This window comes from Anticarsia gemmatalis, chromosome 21, assembly GCF_050436995.1.
Source record: "Anticarsia gemmatalis isolate Benzon Research Colony breed Stoneville strain chromosome 21, ilAntGemm2 primary, whole genome shotgun sequence".
Classification (NCBI taxonomy): Eukaryota; Metazoa; Arthropoda; class Insecta; order Lepidoptera; family Erebidae; genus Anticarsia; species Anticarsia gemmatalis.
Genome location: NC_134765.1, coordinates 1,492,835 through 1,506,119, shown reverse-complemented (window position 1 = coordinate 1,506,119; position 13,285 = coordinate 1,492,835). Strand labels below are relative to the sequence as shown.

Here is a 13,285-nt window from a genome sequence, read left to right as displayed (position 1 = left end):
TAATAATTAGATTATTTAAAACAATATGATACAGTTAAAGAGCTAAAATGGTTGAAGAATTAGAGTGCCTATTACGTATCTCAATTGATAACTATTTGAAAGCCACTTTGCTGTACATTGCTTTTCTCTTAGATTATATTGATTAATCCGTTACGTTAAAGCAGCAATGTACTGAATAATCTTCTTAATTGAATCAAAAAAATCGAAATCAGCATCTTAATTTAAATTATCCTATAAATTAGTTATAGTTAGTCTAAAACTCTGAAAGAATTTTTCAAGAAGCATTCTCTACAAGCAAGGAAGGCGCAAGAACCGCTGACCCCATAGTTTGACGTTACAAATATCTCATAAAATTTATTGGAAGACTTCGGCAAGTAATTGTAACTTATTTTACGGCCGGATCGTCTTTAACGTGTTAAACCAAGTAATGTGTTGAAATATGATAAAGTTTTCACATTAATTACAATTTAACAGGTTGCGTAGTGTTATTATATGTTATATTCTCATTTTTGGGTCTTTCCTTCCTATATGTAGGAAGAGAAAAGGATTTCTTAAACGAAATTATTACCATAGGTGTTTTGGTATATTATGGCCTAAATTAATGTTCTTGTAGTTATATCGAATGTTTTTTCAAAGAAGAGACCTGAAAGTCATTGCTTATTTAGACTTCGCATACATATAAGACTTTAACGACTTAGCTGTTTTCTTTGTAATGTGGCTCTTCGTGGTTATAAGTAAATACTTAATTGTTTATGAATCAAACAATATGTAGTTACTAGTCTTGCGTTTGCTGTACTATTGATTAGGTAACTGATGAGGAATTGATTAATCGTTAGTCAATTCAAAGATATGTTAAAAGGTAGGGTAGGTAGATAATAGAAAGTTCAATGATAAAAAATCAAAAGCCTGTCATAAATACGTACTTTATTTATTTAAAACATCATAATAATTATTTAAATAGTCTTATACTTATCAAATGAAATGCCACAAAAATGTTGACAACAAGATCGTTTAATTACATCTTAAACACTATTAATACTTTTAGCAATAAGTACATTTCATTATAATAAGTCTAAATCTAGTCTATTAAATTTGTAGAGAGAGGTTTAGTCGTGTGATGTTGTTGACGACTTCGCAGTTGTCGGATACCTAGCTCGGATCTTACAATTAAAAAGGAACTTTTTAAATATTTTGGACGAAATAACGTAAAGAACTAAACATTATGTAATATGTTAGTTAGCAAATAATCTAAGCCTGGTCGGTGCGTGTGTGTGTGTGGAGGCTGCGCGGGAGCAACGGGCCGACACGTCAGCGGCGACGGCCGAAGCGCAGGAACGAGTGCACCACGTCTTGCCTCTTCATGCCGGTGTCCAGGAGTTGCGGGTAGTCGCGGACCAGCGCTGCATGGAGAAATAGCTATTAGTTGATGATCATCAATAACTTGCTTTCAGTGGGAAAATTGTATCTCAGTTTGAACAATTGGGTTTGGGGTCCAATTTACTTCAGAATAGCAAGACTGAGTTAGGGCAATTTGTAGATGGATAGAATTTGAACAACTTTCTAAGTGTAGGTAAAATATTGAGTAAATAGAATATATGCAATTTAAATAATTGTGTTATATAGAAGAAGTAGTTAAATATCACTCAAGAACAAAGTTTTTTTTCAAAGTATAGGTAAGCAGTGAAGGTTGAATGATGGTGTAAGTCGAGATAATTTTGAAGAAAGGAGACCAGAAATTATTGTATTATTAAATTAGTCTATAGGATTAGTAGATGCTAAAAATAAACTAAAGTAGTTTTCGCAAGTTTCTATAAAAATTATATTAAAAAAATACACAAATAAATATACTATACCATACCTGAGAAGAACCACACCCAAGCGACAAAAACATATAACTCTTACCTGCTAATAGCCTTTCAACTGTCGCTTCGTCTAAAGACCTGGCTCGCCGGGGGATCGTACCTTGGTACTCGGGGACCTGCTCGCCGGCGGCCTCGGCGTACAGCTCCAGGAAGGTGTTGAGCGCCTGACAGAAGCGCGCCGCGCGGGGGTCGTCGTCCGCGGCGCCGGCGCACAGCTGCGCGGGCGCGCTCAGGCACGCGCACGCGCACGCCGCCAGCACTGCGCACACTAACGCTCCGCGGTAACCATCACCACTGTCAACAAAAGAAAACGACATAAATTTCAAGTTCTGTAAAACTTATAAAAGGTGTAAGCTCGACAAAACAAAATCATATTCAGTTTCAAGCTCTATAAAACTTTTGTATGTGGTATGAACTCGGACTAAGATAAAAATACACTCAGCAATGAACAGGATTGGGCTGTGTGGAGATGATGATGAAGCTCAGACTAGTCAATATATTATGCTTGTTTCTTTCAATCAACTTTGAATCTGCCTGTTAGTAAGAAAGATAAAGTACGGAAGAACTTCATTCTTAAAAGCAATGAATGTTTATAGACACTACTTCTATGTCTATGCCATGTGTTTCTTTAAAAGTCTTAACTTTAGGCTGCTCTCCGGAGCCGCCAAACTTAGCCAATACTAAAAGTAAAATGTAGTGTAGATAAGAGGAGTATAGATTACATGTCATTGGCACATTTCCTATCTTATTCACCTTAATAGACAAGCAGCCTAAACTTAATAGGAATACGTATTGTAGTTTGTATTATTTTATACTGATGTGCGAAAGTAGTATAATAGTAAAGGTTTAATATCAATTGACGAACAATAACATAATAATGTACAATGCATGTTATTGCATCGTACAAGATTGATATACTTAAGTTATTGGGTATATTAGAATCATTATCAAAATATGACATTATCTTACAAGTAATTTACGCTTTGTTTACGCTTCAGAAACAACCGATCGTCCTGTTTGCGTAAGTATAGTATAATGAAGACATTTGTTATCAATAACTATTAATATATAAATAGTTTATAGTAAATACTATTATGTATATTGAAACAAAGATCTTTATTGTTGTCTGGTGTCCATCCGTGATAAATATAACTTTAAGAAACCTTGGAAAAACGACATATCATAAATATAAGACACTTTCCAATTATTTTCCTACAACTCTAGCGACTTATATCTTTTAAAAATTGATAGCAAAAGCAGTAACATAACTTAAAGTGCAATCTCATCTATAAGAATATTGTATTTTCTAAAGTTTTTTTTAATTTAAGCGGCAAAATATCGTAATACTGAAAAAGGCTGCACTATCCCCAACAATAACAACTTTTTGCACCCTAAAAATACTTCAAACGCTCCTAAAATCACACAACCTCCATACTTCAATATGAAAACCAAACAATGCATTTACAAAGTCCAGTTTACAATAACAAAGTCTCTCTACGGATCACTTCAGTGCAAGGAAAATGAAGTTTAAAAACAACTACATTTTGTCCAAGCAGTTATTTTCGCCTCTCAGTTGAAATAGGGTGTCGACGTGGGACGAATAAGATCGGAATTCAGTTAAGTTGACTAAAAGAGAAAACTACTTCGTCCGATAGTTTTAGAACAGGTGTAATACTCACATTTGTGTAAGTAAGTTAGGTGCCGTTTAGTTTAGAAGGTAGACGTTGATGTCGTTTTTATGTGTTCTAAATTGAGAACTTTAAACATGGAAAAAAGAGTATTGTTTTTCGAAAATTCATGTTTATAAATTCATAGGATTTGTATGCTGCAAATAGGTAATTTTACAAATATACAAAACATGAATTTTACCTTAGTTTGCCTTATAAAGCTTTTAGAATGTAAATAGTTAACTATAAGATTAGTACAGAGCAGTGATAGCCGAGTGGTATAAGTTGTTACATTAGTGGTAGATGGTTCGAACCCAAGGCAACACATGAATGACTTTTCCAAATTATGTGTGTATTAGAAATAATAATTGTCGCTTGCTCTAACGTTACAGTAAAACATTGTGATGAAACCTTGCATGCCTAAAAAATGTTTTAATACATTTATGAGTGCGTGGGTGGGCAAGCATGGTGGACACAAGACCTAGCCCCTTGCTCGTTAGGGAGGAGACCCTTGCCCAGCAGTGGGACAGTTACGCGTTAAAAAAAATATATATGCAAGAATAAAGTAGTGGTCATTATTGTATTCTTGGAAATAAAAAGTCAAACTTGTATACGATTACCGAAAGTCAACAAAAGAGTGAATTATGTTTAGTCTAGATATTATAAGTTATTGTCAGTTTTATAGCGGATGTACTGATAGCGTCAACTTAAGATATCGTAATTATGTCAAACTAAGTTTTGCGGCGATACTCGCTTGAATGTATGTTAAAACATTACATTTTTAAACTATTGCGGCTTGTACGACTTTCGAAGATCGTTGAATATGACAGCCGGGACCCGCAATTCAACTAGCCTTCCGAAATAATATGGTCACCCGTCTATGGAACAACCTCGGCTAGCGCACTTAATCTTAGAGATCGATCCGCGCCGGCTTTTGTAATTTAGCCACGAGGTCTGCTTCTGTCGATCGACTTTTTGATTTTGATGCAGATATTTTACCGTTAATGCATGACAGAGATATACATTTCTTCTAAGTTTCGAGGGGAGTCACACCCACAACAATTTTTTTGTTATAGGTATCATAGGTGTTCAGAGAAACCACACAACCGTTAGCTTGCCGCCTGGTCATATTTACCTATGTGCTTTGACTCATCAAAGAGAAGGTTATCTTTTTGTATTAACATGTTCTGTGAAATTAATGACGGCTATGAGGTGTGTGACATATCGCATGTCGTGGGATTGCAACCCGCGTGGAGAAATAATGAGGAAATTCCTTAGAATTACACTTACTTTGTTTTTGTAATCCGTTCGTAGCTCGAGTTTTAAATTTAAACAATAGGAAATATGAGCGTATTACAGTAGCTCGATTCTCTACTACTATCGACTACCGACAACCGGCTAACTACCCAGAAATTTTACACGAAAATCTGTTAAGCGCCTCTACCGGGCTCCGTAAGAACTATTTTGGCAATACATTTTAAATGTCCTACTCTCGATACTTGACAGTTCAGACTTTATAGAATTGCGTTACAGAAGTCTATTATCAAACCCCAAGGTTCGATATGAATCTTATCTATTTATAGCTGGTTCACTAATTCAGTAACCTTTTCTCAATAAAACTCATACGAAACCAAATTATTTTCGCAAATAACAGGAAAAATCATTCAAACCTTTTGCATTCGTATTACAAAAAGAGGAATCCTTTTAACGGGTGTCTAGTTTCAAAAAAACAACGCCCATAGACTACGTTCTTTGTATTTCAATAACAATCTGAGCGCTGTCCATAATGGCTGCCGTCTGGACAAAGACAATAAGACAATTTGATTTACTCTTGTAATATTATATTCGGATTTTCAGATACATTTTTGGAAGTATTCGGTGAAAATGTTGAGATTATAATAATGTTTATTTTAAGGTTTATCTGATATACAAGATAGCTTTGATTTTTATATTTTGCTCTGAAAATGCTGATTATTTGCCTAGGTTATTGGTCAAAAATTAAATAATGGTAAAAAATAATAATTAGTTATTTCGTAATAAGGTGATTGATTAGATTTTAAACATTGTTCTATAAGTTTTCAGACTAGAATATCAATGATATATATTTTTGTGTAAATTAATACACATGTCCGCGATATCGGCCTTATTTATTCGTATGGTTAGTCGTCAATCTATACTCTTTAAAATATAGTTCAAAGTTGTTCAAGACTGAAAAGCTTGTGACATGACTTAGCAGCTGTTGTCATAATTGACAACAACCTGGACAAACTTTTACGTGTCGTCCGAAGCATAGAGACACGCAGATCAAATGCAATATTGCTCTTAAAAATTATGCGTAAAATGTATGCTTTACAAAATGATGCGTAGTTAATTTTGGTAAACAAATGTAAACTGAACAACATATTAGTCTGAAAAGACAATGACACAGTATAATCCACACGTCTCTTAATATATTCATACATATTCACCTCATTACGGAAACTATTTGGTATCGTGCCAAGCTTTATGCAGATTAGTACTAATATCCTGCGGTTTTACTCGCATTGGCTTCTCCACTGTGTGAAAATTAAATAAATATATAGAAGTAGAAAGCAGCAATCGTTCAATAATAAGGGTATATTGAGTGATTTTGATTTCGAATTTAATATGGAGCTGCATAAAAATAAACTCTAAACTAAAAAAACTTTTGGAACTAGTGTTGTTTACTGTTGCTGCCTCTGTGGCGCGTCCGGTAGTGTATCCGACTGTTCGATCTCGGGTTCAATTCCCGGATCGGCAAAGCGATTCTCATTAGTAACATGCCTGATACATAGTTCGACCCCTGATACATGAAGAATTGTAAATGGCGAAACGTGGGTGTATTTCATACACCTCTGCCCACACTTTAGCGTATAGCAGACGTGATGTTATGTATGTATATTGCTTACAACTCATATAATCTTTTGAATCCTAAGTTTTAATTTCATGCAATGATAACCTTTAATGCATTCAGATCGTTTGCAGTATGAAGCTGAAGGAAATAGATAAACATCGACCTTTTTAGTAAAGGCTATTTGCAATGCCCGATGTAGATAGAAATCTAGGTTGTGTACTTAGATTTACCTAACCAACACAGCATAAATCGTACGTTCGTCTCAGGAATTATGAATGAGATTCAAACTCACAAACATGCAATTGCGACCCCAATTCTATAAATTATCAAATCATAAGGCATTAAGATAAGTCTTCAGACATTTCACCGAACAAGTAGCAACCTACGATGTACTAAAATTGAAACTCAACGGGTGTTACTACAATAAACGTCACGATATTAAAAGCACGGAACAAACAGACAGACAAAATCTATAAATTATAAAGTTTATAGCGCGCGTATTGCAGAAGTGCATTCATTTCATTCTTGTCTCTAAATACTCGAGAGAGATCTGCTCTATCCTCGTAAATATATTTACGGAGTGTTATTTTAACAAGGATATACGACACATATATACTTCTACAATATCACTCCTTGTTATAATAAGGGTAGGTAGAGAGGGAGAAAAATAAAAAACAAAAAAACTAATAGTTTATCTATTCAATAGCGTATAAACCCATATGAAAAAAACGTTACCGCCCTGTCTGTAATCTGTAATGTCCCTTAGAAACCGGGGATACATCATGCACTTACAATATGTCAATATATACTTTTAAATTAAGCAAAATATTTTTAAAATCTATGTGTAATTATATCAGAGATTTAACTAACTTCACTTCGGTCCATATAAATAATGAAGTTTTACTTTCAGTTGAAAGAAACCGCTCAACCGCTTTGGATAAACTGTTGATCTAACACTAATTGTAACATCCTGTGCAATAAATTTACCTTTATTCTGTCTTAAGAAATAACGTTTATATATCTACAAACATGGAATGTTCCAAATTTTTAAGGGATAATGTGAAAAGCGTAAAGGAAAAATCGTGACGGATTTTGCGACCGAATGATCTGCGCCTAATCCATACGTTTCAGAAACGCGGTTTGTATCGACATCTTATATGTATACCGTAGATAAATATATTTGTAGTCCACAATCAAGACAAGCAACTAAACTTTGTAGGAATTATTTAAATGTTAAAAATGAAGGTGATTCAAGGAAAACAGGACTAACCACCGGTTTCTGAGTTACATTTAGGGGTAGTTTATCTGTTCAATAGCGTTTAAACTCATATAAAAAAACGGGAGTAGAGACTCATAAGTACTGAAAAAAATATTTTTCCTATTTTGCGATCAATAAAAGAATAACTAAAAATGTATTAAGTAACCCATTATTATATACTACACAATCAAATCACTTAGTTTCAGAAATGGTAACGATGAAAAATGATTCTAGTTCTTTATATTTGCTTCTATGTATTATGATAAACTTATATTTTAGTCTTCTTGTTACGTCATTTAGTCCGTGGGAGTTGTAAAGGGCATTAAGGTATTAGGGTGCGTTGGTATTTATGAAATACAATCATAAAGTAGTAGGTTATTTTTGGATTTAAGTATCTTTGTCCACATGGTTTAAAATTGTTGAATAAGTATTAGAATAACGGTCGATTTTTGTATTTTTTTTTTAAAGAAACTCCTTGCTATTTTGTCACGGGGACTTTTAACAAACATACAAACAACGGACACAGGGTACAACCACAAATAGGTAATTGTTCCGCGTGGGAATCGAACCCACGACCTCCCGACGCAATGGAAGCGGAGAAGGATTCGATAAGTTAAATAGAAAAATAATAGAATGTCACATAACAGAGTAAGGGGTCCTAAATAAGTAAGATGGTCTATTTTTTGGCTAAGACCAGTATTGTATTTAATTAAAAATTAAAAAACTAAAGAGAAGTATATAACTGCTTACTTCTCATAGCATTTACACAACAACACGATGTAACGTCACCAACAATCTTACAACCAAAACGCCATATTTTCAAAATGTCACTTACAAAACCCCAATGCGTTATACTTAAGAGTTTGTCTTTAATATGATAAAAATAGGCCCGCTGTTAGCATTGAGTTTATACTTTGTGAGGAGGGATTACGACTTCATCCTCGGTTTGTTTGTCGTCAGCTTAGCGCTCGAACGCCTGTTATCCAATAAAAAAGCTTCAAATAGCTTTCGCGAAACTTTCCCCGAGTTACTTTATTAGTAAAATATGTTCCGCAGTGATTTATTTATGAATAATTCGTGTTGGAGTTAGTTTGGTGGGGATTAGTTCTATTTGGGCTCTTTATGGTGATATAAACTTTCGATTTTATCTGAGTAAAATTTAAAGTATTTATGACTTTTCGAAACTGTGACTTTTCCGGATTTCATGGACGTTGACCTCAATCATATCAATAATATGCTGCTCAAATTATATAATAGGGTACGGAAATTAACGCGAACATGCATTTCAGGTTACAGGTTACACCAGTCGCAGGCTGGGTGTTAGAAATTTTCACAGTACCATATAGTTTGATGTTTAACATCAATGTGAAGGAATAACCTGGAAAAAGGCGGAAAATTGTGTACGAAAATGTACCGTATATCAAGCCTGTCTTGTCCATTTACGTGTTAAATTTTGCTCTGCTTGGCACTTGGACATCCATTATTACCTAAATTACTCATGTTAGTTTAATTTTTTGCTCCATAAAAATGGATGATACGATAGTTTCTTGTAATTTTTCTGAGATCACAGTTAAAGAACTGACAAACAAAATCTTAAGTTTGTCGATTACTTAAACAATAGCTGTAGGAGGAAAGAAAGTAGAAATCTTTATAACACTTCGACTTTTAATTCCAAATGTAGTTAACCGAAAAATAGTTTTGTGACTTACAAAACAAATAACAAAAGCGTATGTCCAATCGTCAAAATGTTCAAGACACTCTTTTTAATGCAATTCCCACATCAAATTAAGAGTCTTGCAATCTTTTTTTACTTTACCAAATTAACTTTCAAATCATGTCAGGTTTTTTTTTAAAATGAATGAATTTATGAAACATGACGTGAAGTATTGCTTCGGGAAGAGCCGAGAATGGCCGAAATAAGGCGAAGTTGTTTTTTTTAAACAACTTGTTCCACTAAGGTATACGACGCGGCGACGGTCAGCCTAATTTGGAAAGTATTTTAACTTAAAAAGCCTGGAGCGCATTGCATACTCCACATACTTCAAGAAATTAATGTTCTCAATTATAAATGTATGAAAGTGATATTTAATATTGTGGTTTGATTTTGTGAAAAAATACTCCCAGAATAAAGTTATTTGCAATCACGCCATTTTCCTATATGGATAGCCGGAGACCAGAGAACGCCATTTGGTATGATCCCTCCAAACTTCCCTTGCTTTATTCACGTTCATACATAGTGACAAATTACATCGATCGTGAAATTCAACTTTTACTTTTAAATAAATCTAATATTTTGCGACTTTTTATATGGTACAACATTTTAAAAGATCATTCATATAGTTTTTTTAAACCCATTCGTTCTCGCGGCCTATTTTCGTTCGTTCTCTTTTCTTTTCACTGAATATTGCGTGTGAGGATTTTTGATTGCATTTCGAGGCAGTGTTGCGTAATATTTGTGTAAAAGAGAAATGTAGGTTTTTGACCTATTTTAACGCTAGAAATTCTTTGTTTTGTACACGTAACTTGACGTCACTATGAAGCATATAGGTATCATTACTATCCTCTTATAAAGCTAGTAGAGCTTTCTGCACGCAGCTTAGCCCGCGTGGATTCTCACTCCCTTCGCGAGGGATTTTCCAAAAATCCTGTCTTAGTGCTCCTCTACACCTCCTAAGGAATCTTCATATCAAATTTCCACTTTCTATGCTCAGTAGTTTTGGCTGTGCGTTGTCCATCAGTCAGGCACTTAGTAACGAAAGAGTTTTAAACATGTAGATGGAATAACGTTATTTTAATTGTAAGCTAAAGTTAAAATAGAAAATCTAGCAATCCATTTCGTTAAGATATAGGTTAAGACGGGCTCTATGCCTTATGCTTTGCTCAAGAGTTCCATGAAAAAGGTCTTAGTAAAATTGATACAGTGTAATCTAGAATAATGATTGTTTCGCAACTTCCGTATTAAGGAATCAATCTAGTTTCAATATGCTTGGCGTTCGTCCAGGAATTAAATCTAAGCAATATTCTATCATGATGTATTGATGAACTAGTTATTGATATTACTCTATCAAAGCTATACTGTTTTGTGGTACTGGTGGTTAGTTATAAATATGATGTATTTTAATTTGTTAAAACAGTCGAAAAAATATTATCTCAAAGTCTCAAGAGGTGTGTACACCCATTACATTTTTTTTTCTTGAGTAGCTAGTTAATATTTTTAGATTTTTTTAAACATAAACCTTCTGAATATATTACATTTCTGTTTCAGTATTAAGGATATTTCCGACCATTGTTTAATTTTCACAGAAACATACACGTTTCTTGAAATTAACTATCCTCAAAAACATCACATAGGTTTTCGAAGAACACCTTTATACCTATATGAGTAGTTTTTGAAACAGTCATTGTAAATAAAGGTGGGACCTAAGAATGACATTAAAATTATGTGTATGTTGAGTAATGAGGATAATATTGTCCCACGTGTGAATAACAGGTTTGATTTCCGAGTCCGGTTTTTTGAGACTGAGAATGAGATAATCATAGCTACATATTATCTAGTTTGTACAGCGGCATGACGTAGTGTTTGGTTTGATGCCTTAGATAAGTAATATTTATTACACTTCTTTTAAAATGTAGATCATATTATCATAAAATATCATTGTTTCACAACGATACAAACAAACAAGAAGTTTCACTTTAGAAACATGTCAAATTCACAAAATATTTGTAATATTTGTATCAAGGGAATCGAACTGATGACTCTTTGTAGTCTTAGTGCAAAGAATTTAACAAAAGATGAACAAAATTCCTTAAACATTTTTGAGTGCGTGATTAAGAGAGTCTCCTGAGTAATGGGTGAAACCCATGTGTTACTCAATAATTTAGAGGTCGTGATCTAAATTAGAGATGGGTCAGTTCTGAGAATAGAGGAAGTGATTATAAAAGGGTTCGGTTTCCGTTTGAAACATTTTTTTGATAGTGTCATCATTTTTGCAAAGTTGGAGCTTGTAGATACTTTATTTAGGTTTATTTCATTAGCATCGATTTTGGAAAACTAACGGTAATTTAAAGTAACAACCGATTTTTCGAAAAATATTGATGTTAGACAAATTCTCCATTACATTATCTGTCAAAAATTACAAATAGTCGACTGAAAAGATATATTTAGTGTTGCGTCCTCTGAAAAAAAGAATTATCAAAATCGGACACTGGAAAAGGTACCCGTATAAAAATATAAAACCAACTCCTATCATACGGACATAGTACCTATGTTATTTCAAAAAGGTCACATATCCTTTGTAATTGTAATGAGATATACCGTTTTCGAAATTACGTATCCAGTAAATAACTGGAAACGTATTACTTAGTTGATATGTAGTTAAAATTACCATACACTAATTGGTTGTTCACATCAAATAAATATATCATGATTATGGACATAATATTAATGTTATTGATATTATCTGTTTGATGTTTAGACGCCATTGTGTAGTGCACAATGACCGCAGCTGTCCAAATGATACAATATTGACGATGTGAATTTATTATTCATGATTGAATCTCAGCTCAGAGATATGTCTTACCTAATATATGAATATCAGCTAAAAGTACATAAACTAGTGTAAGTGCGTTGTATCATGTGTAAGTACCTAGGATATTTGAATATTTTTTTAAAGGAAATTTAGAAATGTTGTGTGTGTTTCAAAATCAACTGATTTTGAAATAAATTACACATTTTAGAATAATTTCGCAATTTAAAAGGATTTTGATTAATACTATGATAAAACGCTATTTTTCGTTCCACAACATTAAATGGTTATTGACATAGTAGGCAAAGGTATCAAAAGAGATCCCTATTATATAAAGATAATTACAACTATGTCTGAACTGTAACCGTAAGAAAGTAACATATTTATTTATATATTTACATTACATTTATAGTAATTTTCCGGCTGTTTAAGTGCGGGTTTACCTCAACCCCAAGAAAACTATCGACGCGGAAAAACTAAGTTGGGACGCTAAATTCATTTGTGCAAAAAAAATAACGACCGCTTTTACACTTTCACAAATATTTATATATTTTAATAATAAATATACAATACTAAGTATTTTAATTATTAATCACGTTTACCTATATATTTACATTTTATAAAAACAACGCGCCTAACTTTTTAACAGTTAAACTAAATTGTATAATTTTTTATATGATTGTAACTGTCTAGACAAGGTTTCTATGGGATTGATGGGATCAAAATTCGCACGGAAATAGACGAAGTCGGGCCAGTCAGCTAGTATATTCATAAAGAAAAGAGTAAGCATTATGAAATGTGTTAAAGTCTATATAAATACATAAGATCTAACGAAGCATTAACGAAAGCAATTTTCGTTCAGAAATTACACAGATTACCACAGATAATACGAAAATCTGCCTATATTTACGTTGTTACGCGCCACAAGAATTCATAAACGTAACGTTCGAATATTGGGCGCAGCAAAATTATTCAAAATATTCGCGAATAAGCCTTACAATGAAATGTAATAGAAAAAAGGATGTTTGGAATTATCGATATGTAGGTAGTTGGCGCCTCTGCCCGTATTTATTACATTTTTGTGTCTTTTTTCGGAAACC

General features: G+C 33.4%; 1 protein-coding gene across 3 annotated transcripts in view; it reads right to left on the bottom strand.

Moving 5' to 3' along the window:
• Window positions 1-910: 910 nt before the first annotated feature.
• The window catches only part of Ms (neuropeptide receptor myosuppressin), a 31,675-nt gene continuing 19,300 nt past the window's right edge, over window positions 911-13,285 (bottom strand). For 2 of the 3 annotated variants that reach the window (XM_076128458.1, XM_076128456.1), the window contains exons 2-3: window positions 1,903-2,156; window positions 911-1,400 (exon numbers count right to left, since the gene is read on the bottom strand). In XM_076128458.1, the coding sequence (XP_075984573.1) occupies window positions 1,309-1,400; window positions 1,903-2,156 (346 nt within the window). In that variant the 3' untranslated portion in view covers window positions 911-1,308. The remainder of the gene's footprint in view (window positions 1,401-1,902; window positions 2,157-13,285) is intronic. The other variant, XM_076128459.1, reaches the window with a different exon arrangement.